Here is a 25282-nt window from a genome sequence, read left to right on the forward strand (position 1 = left end):
TGAAAAAAAAAAGAGAGAGATTAAAAAAATTATGATGTTTTTGTATTATAGAATACCACACAGTCAAAAGAAATAAAATATATTTCTTTATTTACACGAATCAGATCTCAATGTTGTGTAAATAAGAGCAATTTTAAGGACACATGAAATGCTTACAAAATTTTATTTAAGCAGGGGAGGATTTGAGATCTTCCTTCTCAGCACATGCCACCAGTTCGTCTCAAATTAACTTATAAAAATTTAAAAAATAAAAATGGACACATACTATGACGTCAGTTATGTATTTGTAAAGTACACACCCAAAATGTTAATAGTCATTATGTATTGGTGTTGGGAACACAAGTGTTAGTTTGATCATTTTTTAAATTTTTCTGTAATTAAAATTTTTCTCAAAATAAAAATGCAGAAAAAGAACAAGTAGGGAGCACTTAATTGTTCCAAGTGTCATATTTAGGTCAGATTAGATAAGAATTGAACATTGCACATTGGATTTAGCAATTATGTCAGTAACAACAAATATTTGTTAAGCATCTGTTAAGTGCATGGCAGTTTCACATGTTACAGAATAGGGAAATAGAGTATACACCTAAAGAGACAAGATATAGCTTTCCCGACTTTGACTCTGCAGATTTTATTTACATGATGATGGTGGTGATGGTGAACATTTCAATAAGCCATATTCTGTCTACATAAAAATCTCAAATCTCCTGTAACAACTAATTGCAAACTTTCTGCTTAGGTAGGATTTTTAGATCGGCAGAGGACATTGGCCTTGCTGGAAACATTCTATGACGAAAGTCCAAAAATGGTTAGATGTTTACTCCGAAATCCAAGACAATGTAAGTGCCACTCAGAGGGAATATGCTCCAATTGAAATAATGAAGTACACTAATATGATAATACAAGGCATTCTATCCCTGTGGAATTTTTTCACATAATGTCTCCCTTAGATCATGATAGCTATATCTACTTGTTCATTCCCCACAAAATTCAATCTTCATCACAAATAGATGAATTTTTCACTATAGTACAATACTAAAAGTTGTCAAGCTAGAACTCAATTTTAAATTCATTCAAATGAGGGACTTTTTTAGTAACAATCTGAATGTTTCAGAAATTAAGTTGGAAGTGGTAATTCCAGTTTTCATGTGCAACTTAGAATTCTAAGATTTTGAAGAAAAATACTTTCTTCTCCCAAGCATTTTACTTGTACACTTTTACTGTACTTACACAGTGAAATTTTTTATATTACCACCAAAACAAATAGGACCAGGGGTTTTATTTTAACTTTTTAAAAGAGAAAGTCATTGAGTGGATGGGTTTTCCAAAGAATGTCAGTATTTTATTTCTGTGTGATGATTTATTACTTGGATACTTAAAAATCTGTGGATGAGGTATATAGAGTATTCCCTAAAACTGTGGGAATCACAGTTATATAACTTAAATACTAAATGTTTTAGAAGGGAGGGGGCAGTCTTATGGCATAGTCCCACTCTTTGTAGTCCAGAACACCAGCATTGTTTTGGTCTTTTTTAACAGTGAGATTCTGGTGAATGCTTTTCAATCTTTTCCTAGAATTCTGAGCCAGGTGTCCACATAAGTTGTGGGGGGAAAGAATTGAGGAATGAAGAAGAAATAAAGGTAGAGAAGAAGGAAAGGAGAGAAAATGAATATTGGAAAAAATAACCCAGTGAAAAATTTTCATGGATAGAGATGTGCTTTTATTTTGATATTGTAGATCTTGCAAAGGTATTTGAGGTAGAAAACATGTGTCCCCTTCTTCATTCTATGCTAGCCTTATTGTGGGAGGACCAAAAGTAGAAAATAAGTTGTATTTACTTTGGCAGTTTAAGCAATTCTCCAACTAACAAAAGAAGAATCATGTTCATTTCAAAACCATACCTTTTAGAAGGGATACTTTCTAATTTACAGTAGTGAGCATCTTTTATGTTCAATTGGATACCTTTTTGGTTTTTGTGTTGCAGGGAAAGGTAACTGATATTTATTTAAAGCAATAGGTCTATATTATAATCACTGTGCTTGATACTTTTTTGCATTAATTTACTAATTCTGATTCTGCATAAGATCAATTGTTTAGGTAAATGTCTTGTTTTTTTGCATTAGGGCCATTCATTGAATTTGAAGAGATAGAGTTGCCTGAGTTCTGGGGAGACATGGATAATCAGAAACACATTTATGAAGACTTTGACAATGTGCTCTTAGAGATTAATAAATTACTGTCTGAGAAACATGCTAGAAAAAAACAAAGTAAATTGTTAAAAATTTCAGAAGATCAACATAAACGTGATAGCCATAGAAAATCAACACTATCAGAACAGCAGAGAGGTGCAATTGCAGGTCAAGAACCAAACAAAAATTTAAATGAAGACCAAGACTCAGAGTCAGCTGGAGAACAAGAACTGTACAGGGGATCAATAACAGCACAAGGACAACACAGAGAGTCAACAGTGCGACAAGGATCACGCAAAGGGTTACGCAGAATGTCAGTAATAGAACAACATAAAGGGTTAACTGCAGAACAAGGATCACGCAAAGGATCACGAAGAATGTCAGTAATAGAAGAACCACAGAAAGAGTCAGCTGAAGTACAAGAATCAAGCAGAGAGTCAATAACAGAACAAGGAGTACACAGAGAGACAATTGCAGAAGAAGGATCTCGTAGAGAGTCAGTAACACCAAAAGGATCACGCAGAAGTTCACGAAGAATGTCAGTAATAGAAGAACCACCTAAATGGTCAACTGAAGAACAAGAATCAGGAACAGAACCAGGAATACACAGAGGGTCCATTGCAGAAGAAGAATCACGCAGAGGGTCAGTTGCAGAAGAAGGATCTCGTAGAGAGTCAGTAACACCAAAAGGATCACGCAGAAGTTCACGAAGAATGTCAGTAATAGAAGAACCACCTAAATGGTCAACTGAAGAACAAGAATCAGGAACAGAACCAGGAGTACACAGAGGGTCCATTGCAGAAGAAGAATCACGCAGAGGGTCAGTTGCAGAAGAAGGATCTCGTAGAGAGTCAGTAACACCAAAAGGATCACGCAGAAGTTCACGAAGAATGTCAGTAATAGAAGAACCACCTAAATGGTCAACTGAAGAACAAGAATCAGGAACAGAACCAGGAGTACACAGAGGGTCCATTGCAGAAGAAGAATCACGCAGAGGGTCAGTTGCAGAAGACGGATCTCGTAGAGAGTCAGTAACACCAAAAGGATCACGCAGAAGTTCACGAAGAATGTCAGTAATAGAAGAACCACCTAAATGGTCAACTGAAGAACAAGAATCACACAGAGGGTCAGTAACAGAGCAAGGAGTACGCAGAGGGTCAGCTGCAGAAGACGGATCTCGTAGAGAGTCAGTAACATCAAAAGGATCACGCAGAAGTTCACGAAGAATGTCAGTAATAGAAGAACCACCTAAATGGTCAACTGAAGAACAAGAACCAACCAGAGAGATAATTCCAGAGGAACAGGACATAGACTCAACTTCACAATCAAGGGAAGGTAGTATCTTAAGAGAAGGTAAAAAATCTAGGGAATCTACTCCCTTTGAGTACATTGAAATCCCTCCACAGGAGGAGAAGACTGAGGAGCAAATACATGAAGGGAAACTGTTCATGATTTCTGAACTGTAAGAGGAAGATCAGTATCAAGTAGGAGAGATTATATGTTAGGTAGTCATGCAGTTCTCCTACAATTATCTCTGTTTTGTGGAGTGGTTTTTAAAGTCTTCATAAAACACTTGTTTCAATTAGAATCTTTTCTGGCATATCAGGTCATGCAAATCTCAGACATATTTTGCTACTCAGCATGAATCTAGACCATGACCAATCAATTAAGTGCAAATCAAAAAGTCTCTTGTTTATTTACCTAGAATTCCTTTTGTACTAGAAACCCATTTGTAAGGAAGTAATATTATATATAGGAATTTACATTGGACCTCTGAAAAGGCAGTAGAAGCCCTTTTGTTTTCCTTTTTTTTTAAAAAAAAACCTCATCCAAGGATATTTTTCTACTGATTTTCAGATAGAGTGGAGGAAGGGAGAGAGAGAGAGAGAATGAGAGAGAGAGAGAGAGAGAGAGAGAGATGTGAGAGAGACACATCAATTGGTTGCCTCCTACATGACCTCAACCAGGGCCAGGGATCAAATCACAACCTAGGTGCCTGTCCTTGACCAGAATTGACCCTCAGCTCTTTGGTCCAGGAGCCAACCTCTGAGCCAAACTGGTCAGGGCAAAGCCCTTTTGTTTTAAATGGTGTCTGATATTAGAAACCATGTTTTTAAATTTTCTTTATTTCAACTATAAAATGGATCTTGTTTTTTTCAGTTGTGTATAAGATATCTGTTCTAGAAAAGTTTCTGAAAGCCATATTTAAGACAGAGGGCACCCTGTATTTTAAATATTTGTTCTGCAGAAGACCTTTCCTCTGAATTGCCTGTGCTAATTTATGACCTTTTGGAAAATTCTAACCTTTTAGAGAGCCAATCTCAATACCACTGAAAACCTTAGTTAGACATAAATTTTTTTTAAATTTTGCTCTTTAATTCTATAGTCCCAAAGAAAACTTCTAAGAGATGAGTAACCTGTATTCTAGATACTACACTATCATCAACTAATTTGAAATCTTTTATTTATTTATTTTTTGAGCATTGTGTTTATTTCTCCACAGAACAAAGCTACTTACATAGGAATGTAGTTTAAAAAACTTAGTGAAGCCTTGGCCGGTTTGGCTCAGCGGTTAGAGCGTCGGCCGGCGGTTCAGAGAGACCCGGGTTCAGTTCCCGCTGAGGGCGCGTACCTCGGTTGCAGTTTGTCCCTGGCCCTGGTTGGTCGTGCGGGTGGCAGCCACTCGATGTGTCCCTTTCACATCGATGTTTCTCTCTCTCTCTCTCTCTCTCTCTCTCTCTCTCTCTCTCTCTCTTCTTCTCTCTCCCTCCCACTCTATCTGAACAAAAAATGGAAAAATGTCCTCGGGTGAGGATTAAAAACAAACAAACAAAAATTAGTGAAGTTACCGTTCAATCAGATGTTATGTTAATGAAGACTTAATTTTGGTTATATGTAACAGTGTTCTAAAATAACAGTATCTGAAAAACCATAAACAAAAACAAAATAACAATGTCTAAACAATATAGGAGTGCCTTTCTTTCTCATATAAGAGTCAAAAGTTATATGACAGCTCAGTCCCATGAAATCAGCAGTGGCTCAAGCTCCTTCTATCTTGTATGTCCTCTAATTATATGGTCCAAGATAGTTTACTACCATGTCTACATCCTGACCAGCTGGTAAGGAGAAAGGAAAACAGATAAGCATCACATCACTTCCCTTCACATATCATTGGTCAGTATATAGGCATATAGTGACACCTAGCTATGAGGGAGGCTAGGAAATGTAGCCCTCATTTTGCATGGCCAAATTGGGGTACAACAAATAGCTTTTGTCAAAGAGCTGCTTTCAACAACTAGAGTTATTAATTTATATTATTGTGGTTGATTATAACACAACATATATGGGAAAGTACCTAAAAGAAAGTTTTTGGTATTCTATATGCAAGGCATTTCTCTTATTTATTAACCTAAGAGTATATAATGTCCAACTCATAGGCATTTTTTTTTTTGTACCTTTTAGAAACTGCAAAAAAGAAAGTTCAGAAAGATAAATCCTGTGAACCCAAGTCCCAAAAAATAGAAGGAAAGTCATGGTCAGGTGATTCATTTAATCCTCCTTTCATTTATACTCTTGAACAAAAACATTGTGAAAGTGAAGTTAAATTGCCTATGTTATGGAATGTGTATTTTATAGGTGAACTTTTGACTTGTAACTTGAAGAAGTATGCCAAATGTGAAGATGAGGAACAGGCAAACTTAATCTATGGTAACTCCAGGTTCACAGGTACATGTTAACAACAAAATTAGAAAGAATATCACAGTCTGATTGATGAATTTAATTTATCATGGTACCCCATCATAGAGACTGGACTTAGTCAAGACACAATAGCCGGGTGAACCTTGCATTATTTTATCCCTGAGCCGATGGATCTAAACATATACAAGATGAATGTTTTGGGGTGTTAGTAGGCATGTGCTATTGATGAATGTTTTGCTTATACATTGATATACATATGCATTAGTATACAGGGTGTTTTTTAAATCATTGCATGGCCCAACAGCTGCTTTGAAGCTATGATCCAGGTATACAAAGTGAATCAGATATTAGATATTACTACTCAATAGAAATCATTTTAGCTATTCTTCTTCCTGGTAGTTTCACAACCAAACATGTGAGACAAGTGAGAATATAGCTTGCTAATGAAAACTTATAAAGAAAGATCTGCTCAATAGAGAGATCAAAGAGTAGCTTTAGCTCTCAGATAAACCATGTATTTAACAGTGATTGTTCTAATAAGTACTCATATTTTACGACAATGCTATTTTATCATTTTACCTTTCATCAACAAGTAGCAGAACTAATTAGATCAAGATTATTTTCTTCTTATCTGCAATTTTCTTGGATTCAGGTCTGGGTCAAATAATAAACTTTTTTTTTTTTTTTTTTTTTTTGCATTTATCTTTAGAGAGAGTCGGGGGGAGAGAGGGAGGAAGAGACAGAGAGAGAAACATGGATGTGAGAGAGACACATTGACTGGTCGCCACCCACACCATTCCAACCGGGGCTGGGGACAAACTGCAACCAAGGTACTTGCCCTTAGCGGGAACCAAACCTGGGACTCTCTGGTCCGCGGGCCAATGCTCTAACCACTGAGCCAACCCAGCCAGAGCCAAATAATAAACATTTTATCATCAAAATATTTTGGTGAAAATGCATGTTATTAGTCAAGCTCTTGTAGCCTGCTAGTTCATGTTCTTCTTCTCCTGGTCTTAACTTCTTTATTTCAATTTTGCTTTACTATTTGGAGAAAAAAAAAAGCATGAGTGATTTTTTTAAGTTATGTCAAATCTCATATGGAAGTAGTAAGAGCATGAATGAATAAATCAAGCATAAGTCACTGGGTTAAAATTTTATGAAATATGCCTCATGTTATAACAATGAACTTTGTGATAAATATATTAAGACTCTTTGGGGGAGAGGTTATAATGGTGGTATTTATAGATTTATTTAACTGGCAAGTCCAGATTGCAGCTGGCTTCAGACACAGTTGAATCCAATGCCTCAACAATAGCTGCAGGATATTGTGTTTCTCCCTCTCGGTCCTGTTCTTCTCCACATAACTTTTAGTTTTAGGTTGTTTTTTCCATACTATGACAAAAATGTCCATGAGAGTAATTCTAAGTCTACATCCTACCAGTTCAGGAATTGGAGTACAAAAAGAGGGATTCTTCCGCCAGTAGCTCCCCCAGAAGTTCTGGGTCTAATTTTCATTGTTCTATGGTGGATTATATTGCTGTAATATATAAATCATCGGCCAGACCTGTATCATGTGATGATCCTGGGGGCAAGGATGGAGGAGGTTAAGTACCACCAGATTTATCCAAACAGATGTGGGGAAGAGATGTTTTGTAAAAAAGAATGGTGTATTCCTCATGAAGGGAGCATAGATTTCTGATAGGAAAATAGTAGCAGATGTCCATTAAAATAAGTATTCATATATTTTTCTTAACTTTTGAGAAAGTGTTCCCTTTACTATTTTGTGTATGTTTCCTGCTTGATAGACCTACATTCAATTATCAGAAATATTCAGTCTTACAAAGAAGTGAAAGGAAGGAGTGCCTTCAATGGAGTTTCCTTCAATCTGCTCCAGTTTGTGCAACTCCTGGAGACATTTGTTGGTGAAGATACCCCATTGAGTGTCAGTGAGAACCTCACTTCCTTTTTTAAGAGAGGCTATGTTGAAACAAAAGAGGAGAAAATCTGTGCTTTAGAAGAGGTAAGTAATATTGTTTATCAATGAAACAAGTGAGGTCACTATTGTAAGTAAATCTGTCAACATCAGTTTTTCCAACTGTGGCTCTTCTTTTAAAATTTGCAATCAAACTTACCACTATTTCAATGAGAAAGACCATTAAATATTGTATTTTATTGTCATGTTTTCTAAGATCACACTCCAGAGAACTCATTCCCTTAATAATACCATGATTGCTAGTGGCAGGAGATGGCTTATTGTACAGCTTTGTTTTTTCATCACTGAAGTTTGAAAAACAGATTCTAAGGAGCAGATAAGTGTATGAGCAAAAATATGTGCATGTGTGTGTGTACTGTCTGCCATATAAGTGCATTAGCAAATGCACATACCTTGGGTTAGATTATGGCTTAAATATATATTTGTATTCATGTGCACTGCATCCAGGTAGTACATATTTTGTAAAAACTTACTACTTATTAGGTGATAGGTAAGTGCATACACATTAGCTGATATAAACAGTTTATGTGCTCTTATGAAATATGTAAATTAGATTCACCAGGCATAGTCAGTAATCTTATCAGCCTTATGAGTCTTCTCAGCTTAATTCCAGAGTTGATATTCCTTTTGCCTTCTCAATTGTAGTTCCCTCATTTAACCAAAAGATATATATTCACTTTTTTTTTAGCAATTAAATATATCTAAATATTAATTTAATTATTATCTAATTGATATCATTAGTAAAAAGTCTAAAAGATCATTAATGTCAAGTTAGGTCGATTTTAAATATAAAAAAGAAAATTTGAACACAGTCTTTTTTTAATTGTTTGAACACTGCCATTCATCCCCTTTCACTACAAAACATATCCCACCAAGAAGCCAGGCAGAGCACCCCATGCATTTATCACATTCCTGAACAAGCAGTGAGGGAGTGGAAATGAATGAATTAAATATTCTTAAAGAGGGTAGTCCTCTTCCTAAATTAATGTGTTTTAAGCCAATGCAGAGAATGTATGTTTTGTTTTGTTTTTTTTTGGTCTAGAGGAGAAATGGAGAAATGGTATTTAGATGATTAAAATGAAATGTTTCATTTTCTCATTAATATCATGTTTAGTCCCAAAGTAAAGCTGTTTTTTATAAAAAATACTGGACTTGAGGAACAAACGTAGGATGCCAGCTAGTACAATAAATGTCTTTGTGCTTTGTTATCTTGTTTGTATCCTAGGCTAGGCAAAATACTTCCCAAGTTAGACGGGGACTTCTCCTAGAAGCCCTCTTTCAGATGTGGGACAGTGATGGCTCAGGTTTTCTAGATCTGAAGGAAGTTGATGAACTCTTGTATACCTACAAGGAGGGAATGGAAAAAGAAGCTATAAAGAGAGGTAAAAATATAATATTCTTATTTAAGTTGTAGTTACAATTTGGCTTTAAGTTTCTTGGTACTATGACATATATACTGGTTGTTTTAAAACCATGAGCTACTACCTTTATACCTGCTGGTATGGCTATGAATTGTTCAGCTTTATTGAGATATAATTGACATATAACACTGTATAAATTTAAGATGTAGAACATGTTGATTTGGTACACTTATATATTGTGAAATTATTCTCATGGTAGTGTCAGTTAACACCTCCATTACCTCACATAATTATCATTTCTTTTTTGTGGTGAGAACATTTAAGTTCTACTCTTAGCAAGTTTCAAGTGTATAATACAGTATTGTTAACTATAGTCACTATGCTGCACATTAGATTCCCAGAATTTATTCATCTTATAATGTAAGTTTGTACCCTTTAACGAACATCTCTCCATTTCCCTACCCCCAGCTCCTGGCAACCACCATTATACACTCTGTTTCAATGTTTGGCTTTTTTAGATTCCACATATAAGTGAGACCATACAGTATTTGTTTTTCTCTGTCTGACTTATTTCACTTAACATAATACCTTCAAGATCCATCCATGTTATTACAAATGGTAGGATTTCCTTCTTTCTCATGGCTGAATAATATTTCATTGTACATACCACATTTTCTTTATCCATTCTTCTGTTGATGGACACTTAGGTTGTTTCCATGTCTTGACTATTGTGAACAATTAGGTAGTGAACATGGGGGTGCAGATATTTCTTCGAGATAGTAATTTTTTCCTTTGGATATATACCCGGAAATGGATTTACTGGCTCATATGGTATTTCTATTTTAAACTATTTGTGGAACTTCCATGCTATTTTTCATAGTGACTATACCAATTTACATTCCCATCAACAGTGCAAAAGGGTTCCCTTTTCTCCACATCTTCACCAATACTTGTCTTTTTTATTATGGCCATTTGAACAGATGTGAGATGATATCTCATTCTGGTTTTGATTTGCATTTCCCTGATAATTAGTGATGTAGAGCATCTTTTCATCACCTTTTGGTCATTTCCATATCTTCTTCAGAAAAAATGTCTATTTAGTTCTTCTGCCTATTTTTCAATTGGATTTTTTGTTATTGAGTTGTATGCATTCCTTATATATTTTGGATATTAACTTTTTATTAGATATATGATTTAAAAATATTTACTCCTATTCTATAGGTGGCCTTTTCATTTTGTTGATTGTTTCTTTTGATGTGCAAAAGCTTTTTATTGAGTTTTTTTGTTTGTTTTTTTTGTTTTTTTTTAGAGAAAGAGAGAGGAAGGGATAGAAATATTGATGGGAGAGAGAAACATTAATAGGCTGCCTCCTGTACACCCATACTGGAAATCTAACCCACAACCTGGGCATATGCCCTGACTGGGAATTGAGCTGGTGACCTTTTGGTACATGCAATGATGCTCAATCCACTGAGTCACACCAGCCTGGCTTGCAGAAGCTTTTTAGTTTGATGTTGTCCCATTTATTTATTTTTGCTTTTGTTGCTTACATAGTATGGCATTTAAAAATGGAAATAATGGAAAATAACAAGTGTTGGCAAGGATGTGGAGAAATTGGAACCCTTGTGCATTGCTGGTGAGAATGTAGACAATGTCAGAGCGATCAAGAGTGAAATATGTTGTAGAGTTCTTTGTTCAAGACTTTAACTCTATATGGTTAGATTCCTTCTGTGTACCTGGCTATGGTCAATCTTGGGGTTAAAAGAATCCAAACCATTCCACAGTTCTGCTTATTTTCCCTTCTTGTTGTATCTCTCTGCCTCTACAAGGTCTGATTCACTTCTAAAGTCTGGCTGGCTTGCAAGTTTCTCTTAAATATACTAACTCAACTTATTCTTCTAGATGACTTTTTCTTCTTCTATAATATATTTTTCTCTTCTGATCCATACTTCCCAATCAAGAGCTACTAAAGTTCTTATTCCAGCATAACAAATTCCCTCCTTCATTTGATTAGATCCCAGTAGAAATGGTTGTACTCTTCCCTTGGCTTAAGGGTTTGTCTAGTGACGTTGGTATACCAGATTTCCAAGTTTTAAAATTTTTTTTATGTGTTTATTGAATTTTAGAGAGAGTGGAAGGGAGAGGGAAAGATAGAAACATCAAGGAGAGAGAAACATTGATCGGCTGCCTCCTGCATGCCCCCTACTGGAGATCGAGCCTGCAACCCGAGCATGTACCCAGACGAGGAATCAATCCAACGACCTCTCAGGGCACGGGTCAATGCTAAACCACTGAGCCACACTAGCTCGGCCAGATTTACAATTCTTAAAGTATATAGTGTACAGTGGAAAGAATGATCAGGATTAGTTAAGTTCTTCTGCCCTAAGTTTATCAATTGTCATGTTATTTTTATTAACTATGTCTTTTGCAAACTTTACATTACACTACAATACTTTCTTAGACTACATCCAACAAGGATTTACTAAATAAAATGTCTTTTTGTTGTTGTTGTTAATCCTCACTTGAGGATATTTTTCCATTGATTTTTAGAGAGTGGAAAGGAGGGAGGGAGGGAGAGAAACATCGATATGAGAGAGACACATCGATTGGTTGCCTCCTGTACGAACCCAACTGGGATCAGGGATTGAACCTGCAACCCAGGTACGTGCCTTTGACTGGGAATCGAGCCCACGATCCTTTGGTCCCCAGGCTGATGCTCTAACCACTGAACCAAACCAGTCAGGGCTACTTAATGAAGTGTTGAAATGCAAAATGAAGTGGTTTTATAACATAGGCAAATTTCATAACACAGAATTGTGTTCTATAGAGGAAAGAACATTACACAATTGTCAGGAGAGCTAGGTTCCAATACTGGATCTTTCACTAAGTGATCATATGAGCAAGGGCAAGTTTTTAAACCTCTGTAGATCCAGATGTCCTCATTTGTAAAATAAAGGAGTTAGATACTAAGGATTCTAGAATTTAAGGAACCTGAGGATAATATTATAAGGATGTTTCAATATATGTAAGATTGAAGTACAGCAGTAGGGATAGATAGAAAGCATAACATGTAATGAATTAAGCCCAGCAAATAGAAAAGTAATGAGGAGGTACAATCTGCTGCCAGAAGAAAATGTCTGCAAGCAGGAAGAACCAATTATTATCTCCAAGGGTAGGCTCATACAAAATGACTCTCTGAACACATACTGGTAGCCACATGGCTTGTGGAGATGATTGATGAATTGATAGCCATATGAAAGATGAAAGGCAGATTTTGTTGTTGTTTTTTTCCAAATCCTCATGCAAGGATACTTTTTATCTTTATATAGAGTGGGGGAAAGACAGAGAGAGAGAAAGAAACATCAGTGTGATATAAAAAAGTGGAAGCACCCTGACCGGTTTGGCTCAGCGGTTAGAGCATTGGCCAGCAGTCCAGAGAAACCCGGGTTCAGTTCCCGCTAAGGGTATGTGCCTCGGTTGCAGTTTGTCCCCGGCTCTGGTTGAATTGTGCAGGTGGCAGCCACTCAATGTGTCCCTTTCACGTCGATGTTTCTCTCTCTCTCTCTCTCTCTCTCTCTCTCTCTCTCTCTCTCTCTCTTCCAGTCTATCTGAACAACAAAATGGAAAGGTGTCCTCAGGTGAGGATAAAAAAAATTAAAAAGTGGAAGCACATACCTTGTTCATGGATTAGAAGAATTAACATCATTAAAATGTCCATACTGGGATAGAAAAAAATGGCGGCAAAGTGAATGGAGCGACCCAGACCATCTCCCAAGACCAAACTGGATTTACAATGAAAATAAAGGCAAACCATCAGGAAAGGGCAGCCGAAAGACATCTTGGAGGACCACTTAACCAGAAACACCCACACAGTCCTGGTAGGCTTGCGAGGACGGGAGAGGGGACCGAGAGCCCAGGGTCCACAGCGGCCTGGGCAGGGGCCAGGAAACTCGGCGGGAAGTTAATCCTACCATCTCCCTTCCCACCTTGCTCGGGCCCTGGGAACTCTGTAGCCAGCTAAACTCTCCACTGAAGTCGCACAGACTCGCGGCCCCCAGGGAACTTGGCGGGAAGTTAATCCTACCATCTCCCTTCCCACCGTGCATGGCCCTGGGAACTCTGTAGCCGGCTAAACTCTCTGCTGAAGCCGCATAGACTCGAGGGCCCCAGGGAACTCTGCGGGACTAGGGAACTTGGCGGGAAGTTAATCCTACCATCTCCCTTTCCACCGTGCACGGCCCTGGTAACTCTGTAGCCAGCTAAACTCTCCACTGGAGCCACACAGACTCGAGGGCCCCAGGGAACTCAGCTGGACCAGGGAACTCGGTGGGACCAGGGAACTCGGCGGGACCAGGGAACTCAGCAGGAAATTATTCCCACCGCCTCCCTTGCCACCCTGCACGGGCCCTGGGAACACTGTAGCCTGCTAAGCTCTCGGCTGGAGCCACACAGACTCCTGGAGAACAGGGGACTTGGCGGGATTAAAGTGGGTCCTCCCTGGTGCATCCAAACCCAGAAGAGGGAGCCACAAACCGCAGAACACCAACACCCACTGGGAAAACTTGGCAGACTCCAAAGCCCACTGTGATAACCAAAATGGTGAGAAACAGAAACAAAAGCCAAATGAAAGATCAAGAGACCTCTACAGAAGATGAAATAAATGAGATGCAGTTAAGCAAGTTAACAGAACTAGAATTTAGAGCCATGATGTTGCGGAAGCTCAACAGCATGTGTAAGGACATGAGCAACATGAGTAAAGACATAGAAATGTTGAAAATAAACCATCTGGAAATGAAAAACCAACAGGAAGAAATGAAGAATGACATATCAGAAATAAAAAACACACTGGAAGGTCTAAAAAGCAGAGTAGGGGAAACTGAGGACCGGATCAGTGAATTAGAAGACAGGCTAGAAGAAATCAACCAATCAGAAAACCAAAAGGAAAAAAAGATTAAAAAACAGGAAGAGAGCTTAAGAGAATTGTGGGACAACTGGAAACGTAATAATATTCGTATCATAGGAGTCCCTGAAGAAGAAGAAAGTAAGCGAGGGCTAGAGAATATATTCAAAGAAATAGTGACAGAAAACTTCCCTAATTTGGTGAAGGAAGAAGGCATTCAAGTTCAAGAAGCTCAGAGAGCCCCAAGTAAGAAGAACCCAAACAGGCCCACACCAAGACACATAGTAATCAAACTGCCAAAAATTAAAGACAAAGAGAGAATCCTAAAAGCAGCAAGAGATAAGCAACAGGTTACCTACAAAGGAACCCCCATAAGGCTCTCAGCTGACTTTTCACAAGAAACACTACAGGCTCGAAGGGAATGGCATGAAGTAATCAAGGTCATGAAAAACAAGGATCTGAATCCAAGACTACTCTACCCAGCAAGGCTATCATTCAAAATAGAAGGTCAAATAAAGAGCTTCCCAGACAAAATAAGGCTAAGGGAATACATTAGCACCAAACCAGCACTGCAAGAAATGTTAAAAGGACTGCTGTAATTACCAGGAGAAATGGGAAGGAAAATAGAACCACACTAAACAAAAATGGCAATAAATAAGTACATATCAATAACCACCTTAAATGTAAATGGACTGAATGCTCCCATAAAAAGACACAGAGTAGCTGATTGGATAAGAAAGCAAGACTCATCTATATGCTGTTTACAAGAGACCCACCTCACAACAAAAGACTCACATAGATTGAAAGTGAAGGGATGGAAAAAAATCTTTCAAGCAAATGGAAAAGAAAAAAAAGCTGGGGTAGCAATACTTATATCTGATAAAATAAACTTCAAATTGAAGGCCATAACTAGAGACAAAGAAGGCCACTACATAATATTGAAAGGATCTATCCAACAGGAAGATATAACCTTGATAAACATATATGCACCCAATATAGGAGCACCAAAATATATTAAAAAACTATTGGAGGACTTCAAAGGAGAAATCGATAGCAATACAATCATAGCAGGGGACTTCAACACCCCGCTCACATCACTGGATAGATCCTCTAGACAAAAAATTAGCAAGGAAACAGAGACTCTAAATGAAGCACTAGACCAAATGGATTTAATAGATATCTACAGAGAACTACACCCCAAAACTACAGAATTCACATTCTTCTCAAGTGCACATGGAACATTCTCAAAGATCGACCACATGTTAGGGCACAAACTAAGTCTCTACAAGTTCAAGAAGATTGAAATTATAACAAGCATCTTCTCAGACCACAATGGTATGAAACTAGAAATCAATTGCAAGAAGAACATACAAAGACATTTTAACACATGGAAGCTAAATAGAATGTTATTAAACAATGAATGGGTCACCAAGGAAATCAAGGAAGAAATCAAAAACTTCCTGGAAACCAATGAAAATGAGGACACAACAATACAAAATCTATGGGATGCAGCAAAAGCAGTTCTGAGAGGGAAGTTCATAGCACTACAGGCCTACCTCAAAAAAGAAGAAAAGTCTCTAATAGACTACCTAACCTCACAACTTAAAGAACTAGAGAGTAAACAAAAAGAAAACCCCAGAGCAAGTAGAAGAAAAGAAATAGTAAGGATCAGAGAAGAAATAAACGACATAGAGACCAAAAAAACAATCCAGAGGATCAATAAAACAAAGCTGGTTTTTCGAAAAGATAAACAAGATTGATGGACCCTTAGCTAGACTCACCAAGAAACAAAGAGAGAGAACCCAAATACATAAAATCAGAAATGAAACAGGAGAGATAACAACTGACACCACAGAAATACAAAAGATCGTTAACAACTACTATGAAAAATTATACGGCAACAAATTCGAAAATCTAAGCGAAATGGACAAATTTCTAGAAACACATAGCCTCCCAAAACTGGATCAGAAAGAGATTGAAAACTTGAACAGACCAATAACAACAGAAGAAACTGAAGATGTAATCAAGACTCTTCCAGCAAACAAAAGCCCAGGCCCGGATGGCTTCACGGGGGAGTTTTACCGAACATTCAAAGAAGAACTAATACCCATTCTCCTCAAACTATTTCAAAAAATTCAAGAAGAAGGAAGACTTCCAAACTCGTTTTATGAAGCCAGCATAATTCTAATTCCAAAACCAGAAAAAGACACAACAAAGAAAGAAAACTACAGGCCAATATCCCTGATGAACATAGATGCCAAAATCCTGAACAAAATACTAGCAAATCGAATCCAGCAATACACCAGAAAAATTATCCACCATGACCAGGTGGGATTCATCCCAGGGATGCAAGGCTGGTACAATATTCGCAAATCCATAAATGTGATACACCACATAAATAAACTGAAGAATAAAAACCACATGATCATATCAATAGATGCTGAAAAAGCCTTCGACAAAATCCAGCATCCATTTCTGATAAAAATGCTCAGCAGTGTGGGAATTGAGGGATCATACCTAGACATAATAAAGGCCATATATGAAAGACCTACAGCCAACATCATACTCAATGGGCAAAAACTAAAAGCATTTCCCTTAAGAACAGGAACAAGGCAAGGATGCCCACTTTCGCCACTCCTATTTAACATAGTACTGGAAGTCTTAGCCACAGCAATCAGACAGGAAGAAAAAATAAAAGGGATCCAAATTGGAAAGGAGGAAGTGAAATTGTCATTATTTGCAGATGACATGATACTGTACATAGAAAACCCCAAAGACTCCACCAAAAGCTTACTAGACTTAATAAATGAATTTGGCAAAGTAGCAGGATACAAAATTAACGTCAAGAAATCGATGGCATTCTTATACACCAATGATGAACTCACAGAAAGAGAAACTAAGCAAACAATCCCATTTACCATTGCGGCAAAAAAATTAAGAAACCTAGGAATAAACTTAACCAAAGAAATAAAGGACCTATTCGCAGAAAACTACAGGTCTTTGAAAAAAGAAATAGAGCAAGATGTAAAAAAGTGGAAGCACATACCCTGTTCATGGATTGGGAGAATTAACATCATTAAAATGTCCATATTACCCAAAGCAATCTATAGATTCAACGCAATCCCCATCAAAATACCAACGGCATACTTCACAGAATTACAACAATTACTTCAAAAGTTCATATGGAACCAAAAAAGGCCTCGAATAGCCACAGCAATCTTGAAAAGGAAGAACAAAGTTGGAGGGATCACAATACCAGATTTCAGGTTATACTACAAAGCCACCATAATCAAAACAGCCTGGTACTGGCACAAGAACAGGTATATAGACCAGTGGAACAGAATAGAGAACCCAGAAATGGACCCAAGGCAGTTTGCTCAATTAATATTTGACAAAGATGGCAAGAGCATACAGTGGAGTAAGGACAGCCTCTTTAATAAATGGTGCTGGGAAAATTGGACAGCTACTTGCCAAAAAATGAAACTAGACCATCAACTTACACCCTACACCAAAATAAACTCAAAATGGATAAAAGACTTAAATGTAACTCATGAATCCATAAAAATCCTAGAGGAGACTGTGGGCAACAAAATCTCAGACATCATACGCAGCAGAATTTTTACTGACACATCACCTAAGGCAATAGAAACAAAGGAGAAAATGAACACATGGGACTACATCAAACTCAAAAGCTTCTGCACAGCGAAAGATACAATCATCAAAATGGAAAGGCTACCCACTGTATGGGAGAGAATAATTGCCAATGATATATCAGATAAGGGGTTAATTTCCAATACATATAGAGTGCTCATACAACTCCACAAAAGGAAGACAAAGAATCCAATTAAAAAATGGGCAGAGGAACTAAATAGACACCTCTCCAAACAGGATATACAAATGGCTAAGAGACGTATGAAGAAATGTTCATCATCACTAATCATCAGAGAGATGCAAATCAAAACAACAATGAGGTATCACCTCACACCTGTCAGAATGGCCGCCATCAAGCCCTGGCCGGTTTGGCTCAGCGGTTAGAGCGTCGGCCTGCGGTCCCGAGAGACCTGGGTTCGGTTCCCGCTGAGGGCGCGTACCTCGGTTGCAGTTTGTCCCCGGCCCTGGTTGGTCGTGTGGGTGGCAGCCACTCGATGTGTCCCTTCACATCGATGTTTCTCTCTCTCTCTGTTCCTCTCTCTCCCTCCCGCTCCATCTGTACAAAAAATGGAAAAATGTCCTCGGGTGAGGAAAAAAAAAAAAAAAAAAAGAATGGCCGCCATCAACAAATCATCAAACAACAAGTGTTGGCGAGGGAGTGGAGAAAAGGGGACTCTAGTACACTGCTGGTGGGAATGCAGACTGGTGCAGCCACTATGGAAAACAACATGGTGTCACCTCAAAAAATTAAAAATTGATCTCCCATTTGACCCAGTGATCCCACTTCTAGGAATATACCCTACGAAGCATAAAACACCAGTCAGAAAGAATATATGTACCCCCATCTTTGTAGCAACACTATTTACAATCGCTAAGATCTGGAAACAGCCCAAGTGCCCATCAGTAGACGAATGGATCAAAAAGCTGTGGTACATATACACAATGGAGTACTACGCAGCGGTAAGAAAGAAAGATCTCTTATCCTTTGAGACTACGTGGAGGGACCTGGAAAGTATCATCCTAAGTGAAACAAGCCAAACAGAGAAAGACAAATTTCATAAGATCTCACTGATTTGTGGAATATAATGAACATAACAGTTTGAGGACAATCCCCTAAGGAGTGGGGAGGTGGGAGAGGGATGAACCACAGAACTTATATGCATGTATGCATGAACAGTGGACATGGACAACAATCTGGGGAAGGGGCAGGGAGGGAAGGGGGAGGGGGGAATCAGTGGGGGAAAAAAGGAGAATCATCTGTAACAAAAATTAATCAATAAAAAAAAAAATGTCCATACTACCCAAAGCAATCTATAGATTCAATGCAATCCCCATCAAAATACCAACAACATACTTCACAGAACTAGAACAAATACTTCAAAAGTTCATATGGAACCAAAAAGACCTCAAATAGCCACAGCAATCTTGAAAAAGAAGAACAAAGTTGGAGGGATCACATTACCAGATATCAGGTTATACTACAAAGCCACTGTAATCAAAACAGCCTGGTACTGGCACAAGAACAGGCATATAGACCAGTGGAACAGAACAGAGAACCCAGAAATGCAATATGCTCAATTAATATTTGACAAAGGTGGCAAGAGCATACAGTGGAGTAAAGACAGCCTCTTTAATAAATGGTGTTGGGAAAATTGGACAGCTACATGCAAAAAATGAAACTAGACCATCAACTTACACGATACACAAGAATAAACTCAAAATGGATAAAAGACTTAAATGTGACTCATGAATCCATAAAAATCCTAGAAGAAAATGCGGGCAACAAAATTTCAGACATTATACGTGGCAGAATTTTCACTGATACATAACCTAAGGCAACAGAAACAAAGGAGAAAATGAACACATGGGACTACATCAAACTAAAGAGCTTCTGTACAGCAAAAGACACAATAATCAAAATGGAAAGGCAACTCACTGTATGGGAGAGCATACTTGCCAATGATATATCAGATAAGGGGTTAATTTCCAATATATAGAGAGTGCTCATACAATACAACAAAAGGAAAACAAAGAACCCAATTAAAAAATGGGCAGAGGAACTAAATAGACACCTCTCCAAACAGGACATACAAATGGCTAAGAGACATATGAAGAAATGCTCAACATCACTAATCATCAGAGAGATGCAAATTAAAACAATGAGGTATCACCTCACACCTGTCAGAATGGCCGCCATCAACAAATCATCAAACAACAAGTGTTGGCGAGGGTGTGGAGAAAAGGGGACTCTAGTACACTGCTGGTGGGAATGCAGACTGGTGCAGCCACTATGGAAAACACTATGGTGTTACCTCCAAAAGTTAAAAATTGAACTTCCATTTGACCCAGTGATCCCACTTCTAGGAATATACCCTAAGATGCCTGAAACACCAATCACAAGGAATATATGTACCCCCATGTTCATAGCAGCACTATTTACAATAGCTAAGATCTGGAAACAGCCCAAGTGTCCATCAGTAGACGAATGGATAAAAAAGCAGTGGTACATATACACAATGGAGTACTATGCAGTTGTAAGAAAGAAAGATCTTTTATCCTTTGAGATAACATGGAGGGACCTGGAAAGTATTATCCTAAGTGAAACAAGCCAAACAGAGAAGGGCAAGTATCATATGATCTCACTTATTTGTGGAATATGAACATAACAGTCTGAGGAATGGGGTAGTCCCAAAGACGTGGAAGTGGGGTGCAGACTGACAATCCCCAGAAGAATGGGTGGTGGGGGAGAGATAAACCACAGAACTTATATGCATGTATGCATGAAGAATGGATATGAACAACAAAGCTGGCGACAGGGCGGGGAGGGAGGGAGAGGGGGGAATCAGTGGGGGGGAAAGGAGAAACATCTGTAGCAAAAATAAATTAAGTAATTAAAAAAAAAAAAAAAGAAAAGAAACATTAGTGTGAGAGAGACACATCAGTTGGTTGCCTCCTGCACAATCCTGACCAGTGCCAAGGACTGAACCACAACCAAAGCACATGCCCTTTACCGGAATCGAACCTGCAACTCTTTGGTCCAAAGGCCGATGCTCTACTGCTAGCCAAACCGGCCAGGGCAGATTTTGTTTCTCAAGGAAGGAAGAAAATTGCCTGGCCAGTGGGGCTCAGTGGATTAAGCATCCTCCCATGGACTGAGAGGTCCCAGTTCGATACCCAGTAGGGGGTGTGCAGAAGGCAGCCGATCAATGTTTCTCTCTCCCTTTCTCTCTCTCTAAAAAATCAATAAGAATATATTTTTAAAAAGGAAGAAAATTTTAAATTCAAACATTATCTAATAATAGATGGACAAATCTTTAAACAGCTCTTTTTTGTTTATTTGTTGTTTTGCTCCACCCTTCTTATCCATTTCTGTGTCTGAGACTAAAAGTTGGGCCCTGGCTGGTTTGGCTCAGTGGTTAGAGCATCAGGCTGCAGACCAGAGAATTCCGGGTTTGGTTCCCGCTAAGGGCATGTACCTCAGTTGCTGTTTGTCCCCAGCCCTGGTTGGGGTTGTGTGGGTGGCAGCCAGTTGATGTGTCTCTCTCACATCGATGTTTCTCTCTCTCTCTCCCTCCCTCACTCCCACCCCCTCTATCTGAAGATAAATGCAAAAATGTCTTCGGGTGAGGATAAAAAAAAGTTGGGGTTTTGCCCTGGCCAGTTTGGCTCAGTAGTTAGAGAGTTGGCTGGTGGACGAAAGGGTCTCGGGTTTGATTTCTGGTCAAGGGCGCCTCATACCTGGCTTGCAGGTTTGATCCCTGGCCCCAGTTGGGGTCATGCAGGAGGCAACCAATCGGCATTTCTCTCTCTCTCTCTAAAATCAATAAACATGACATCAGGTAAGGATGGAAATAAAAACATTTTCTGTAAAACAAAATGCCATGTTACAGTGGCAGCAGACTCATACATCTCATGTTTATTATATCTCTTGCTTGTATCATTTTCTCTTTTGCTTGGCTTAATTTTTGTTGTTTTGTACAGTAACATGCTGTACAGGTTTGTAGCCTAGGAGCAGTAGACTGTACTATATAGCCAGGTGTGTAGTAGATTACACCATCTAGGTTTGTGTAAGTGCACCTCTATAATGTTCTCACAACACATTTCTCAGAACATATCCCGATTGTCAAGAGGCATGGGACTGTATTTGTTTGATCAATCTCTCTGTATGGAACTAATCTCTCATCACACTGTCCTTCCCCCACACGGATGTTATCACTACACTTATGTTCCAATACCCTGTACTAATCGGTCCTTCCCACAGTTTCCTTACTAACTCTACTCAGACTCTGACATCCTACACCAGATCACCCCACTGTGTAGATGCCCTTCACACACTCCTTAAGCTCTGGCATTCCATGACAAAGCATCTTTTTGTGTAGATGCCATCTTCAGTTTACCCAGGCTTTTGAATCTGCTCATGCTGAGCAGACTCTCTACCTGGAAGTCCTCCTCATTTTGCTTGGGCTCTGATTCCCCATGCTGGACTATCCCTCCACATAGACATACTTCTCACCCTGTGAGGTTCTGGCTTCCTAAGCCAGGCTGTCCCTCCATTTGTATTCCCTTCTCACCCTATTCAGGCTTAAATACTCCGTGTTGGATACCCACCGTGTGTGGACACTCTTTTTATCCTACCTGGGTTCTGATCCCCTATGCTAGACCACCTCTCTGCAGGACTACCCTCTTTGCTCAATGGACTTATGATTGCTCTTGTGCATAGCTAACCTCCTCACCCTGCTTTGGCTTTGAAACCCATGCCAAGCCACTTTGTGCACAGATGCCCTCCTTACCCCACTTGGATTCTGATACCCTGCCCTGGGCTACTGTGGCTTCCCTTGACCAGGAACAGATAGTGAAGTTACCTTGCTCTACGGTACCTGGTGGCTTTAAGACCAAACTGTTCAAGAATGGAATGAAAGAAGGAGGGGGGAGTGGGAGGAGAGGGGGAGAGTGAGAGGGAGAAGGAGAAATGGAAGCAGAAGAACCCACAAGTTACTTTTAATTTAATTGGAAACTATATGAGTTAGACCTCTTTGAGTCTAAGTAATAAAACAAAACAAAACAAACAGAAAACAAAAAACCAGCACAAAGTGGTTAAGCAAAAAATGACTTTAGTAGTTCATGTGGTGGAAAAGTCCAGGGGCTAGTTCAGGACACAACCTGATTTAGGTGTTCAAATAATGGTGTTAGGACCGGTATCTGCTTCTTTCTCTTTCTCTTTCAATCTGGGCCTGTTCTCTTCTATATGTTGGCTCCACTTTCACACACTCTTTCCCCTCATGGTGACCGGGTTCAATCTCACATCATAATGGTTTATTCAAGTCCAGTGAGAATAAGAAGGAACATGTCCTCTTCCTAATAATTCAAGTAAAAGAGTCTGGCATTAGTCTGGACTAAAACAGCTACTCTGACTAAGGGAATAGAATGTCCTGACTGGCTTAGATCTGATATGCATGCTCCACCTCTAGAAACCCAAGTGGAACCTCATTCAAGTATATAACCTGAAGTGGAAGTGGAGTAGTCTCTCCAAAGCAAAATTTAGGGTACAATTACCAGGAGAAAGATGAGTGGGTGCTAAAGAGCAAACAAACATCAACAAAAATCATATGATGACTAAAAGAGTCAATATTTGTTCATTGTCAAATAATTGACATAGAATGGATGCTATTATCTTTCAGGTGGAAGCCTCCTTGAGAAAGTGCAGATTTTGAACTTTAAAGAGGAAAGGTGCATACTCTGTGACTTAAAAATTTATAATAAATGTCAAATAAACTTACATATGTGCACTAGGAGACATGTACAGAAATGCTCATGGCACTGTTCATAAGAGCAAAATACTTGAGACAACTTACATGCCCAATGATAGGAGAATAAACAAATTGATGGTGGTATACTTACAGAATGACATTATATAGTGGTGAAACGAATGAGTAACAGCCACAGGAACAACATGGATGTATATGGTAGTATAATGCTGAATAAAAAAGCAAGTCCCAGAAAATCACATATAGTATCATGTCCTTTTTCTAAAGTATAGAGACAAAACTAAACCACATATTATTTAGAAGTACATCACACACACACACACACACACACACACACACACACACACAATAACACTACTGGGAAAACAAAAAGAAGGAAAAGATAAAGCAAAAGCAAAATTTCAGGATATTGGTGCAGGGTGTGGGGAGGCAGGGAGTGGAACAATCACAGGGGCATAGAGGAAGATGTGAGTTACTGGTAATGTTTAGGTTTGGTAGTAGATTATGATTGTACTATTAAAAAGTAAAAGATGTAGGTGCAGAAGTGTGCGAGGCATGGTCAAGGTTCATGAGTAGAATGGGAATACTGAAGCAAATAATTCCTACATGGTATTATGGACAAATATTATTGAAAATGGACTGGATCCAAATACACTTTGAACCAAGGTATTGCATTAATATAAGTTGTGTTTTTTATTTTTTTTAACTTTTTATTAAAACATTTTTTTCTTTAGCGATTTTAGAGAGAGAGGAAGGGAGAGGGAGAGAGAGATAGAAACATTGATGAGAGAGAACATCAGTTGGCTGCCTCCTATATGCCTCCCACTGGAGATCAGGCCCACAACCTGGGCATGTGCCCTGACTGGTAATCGAACAGGCAAACTCTTGGTGCATGCGTCAACGCTCAACCACTGAGTCACACTGGCCAGGCTACAAGTTGTGTGTGTGTGTGTGTGTTTTTCTATTTTATTTTATTATTATTTTTTTAATCTTTATTGTGGAATGTATTACAGCTGTTCCTCATTTTTCCCTCATTGACCCCCTCCGCCCCACTCCCGCCCCACTCCCGCCTTTTCTTACACTGTTGTCTCTGTCCATTGGTTATGCATATAAGTTCTTTGGTTTATTTCTTCCCACCCCCAACCCCTTTCCCTTTGAGGTTTGTCAGTCTAGCAATGAATTTGTACTTCTTAATCCCTTTACCTTTTTCACCCATTCCCCCAAACCCCCTCCCATCTGGCAACCAACAAAATGTTCTCTATATCTATGAGAATGTTTCTGTTCTTCCTGTTCATTTTGTTTGTAGATTTCATTGTCGATAGATATATATTCATTGCCATTTTGTTTGTTCATATATTTTATCTTTTTCTTCAAAAAGACCCTTCATTATTTCATATAATAATGGTTTGGTGGTGATGAACTCCTTTAACTTTTTCTTGTCTGGGAAACTCTTTATATGGCCATCGATTCTAAATGACAGCTTTGCAGGATAGAGTAATCTTGGTTGTAGGTTCTTGCTTTTCATCATTCTGAATATTTCTTGGCACTTGCTTCTGGCCTGCAAAGTTTCTTTTGAGAAATCAGCTGACAGTCTTATGGGAACTCCCTTGTAGGTAACTAACTGCTTTTCTCTTGCTGCTTTTAAGATTCTCTCTTTGTCTTGAACTTTTTGCATTTTGATGATGATATGTCTTGGTGTGGGCCTCTTAGGGTTTATCTTGTT

The 25282-nt window shown here is 38.6% G+C and overlaps 1 protein-coding gene across 1 annotated transcript in view; it reads left to right on the forward strand.

Moving 5' to 3' along the window:
• The window catches only part of EFCAB5 (EF-hand calcium binding domain 5), a 108494-nt gene that overhangs the window by 68726 nt on the left and 14486 nt on the right, over positions 1-25282 (forward strand). Inside the window, exons 11-16 of the mRNA XM_036269428.1 lie at positions 740-839; positions 2125-3525; positions 5653-5730; positions 5827-5916; positions 7695-7909; positions 9108-9264. Of these exons, the coding sequence (XP_036125321.1) occupies positions 740-839; positions 2125-3525; positions 5653-5730; positions 5827-5916; positions 7695-7909; positions 9108-9264 (2041 nt within the window). The remainder of the gene's footprint in view (positions 1-739; positions 840-2124; positions 3526-5652; positions 5731-5826; positions 5917-7694; positions 7910-9107; positions 9265-25282) is intronic.

The sequence above is a fragment of the Molossus molossus genome, unplaced genomic scaffold (genome assembly GCF_014108415.1).
Source record: "Molossus molossus isolate mMolMol1 unplaced genomic scaffold, mMolMol1.p scaffold_m16_p_19, whole genome shotgun sequence".
In the NCBI taxonomy this organism is placed as follows: domain Eukaryota; kingdom Metazoa; phylum Chordata; class Mammalia; order Chiroptera; family Molossidae; genus Molossus; species Molossus molossus.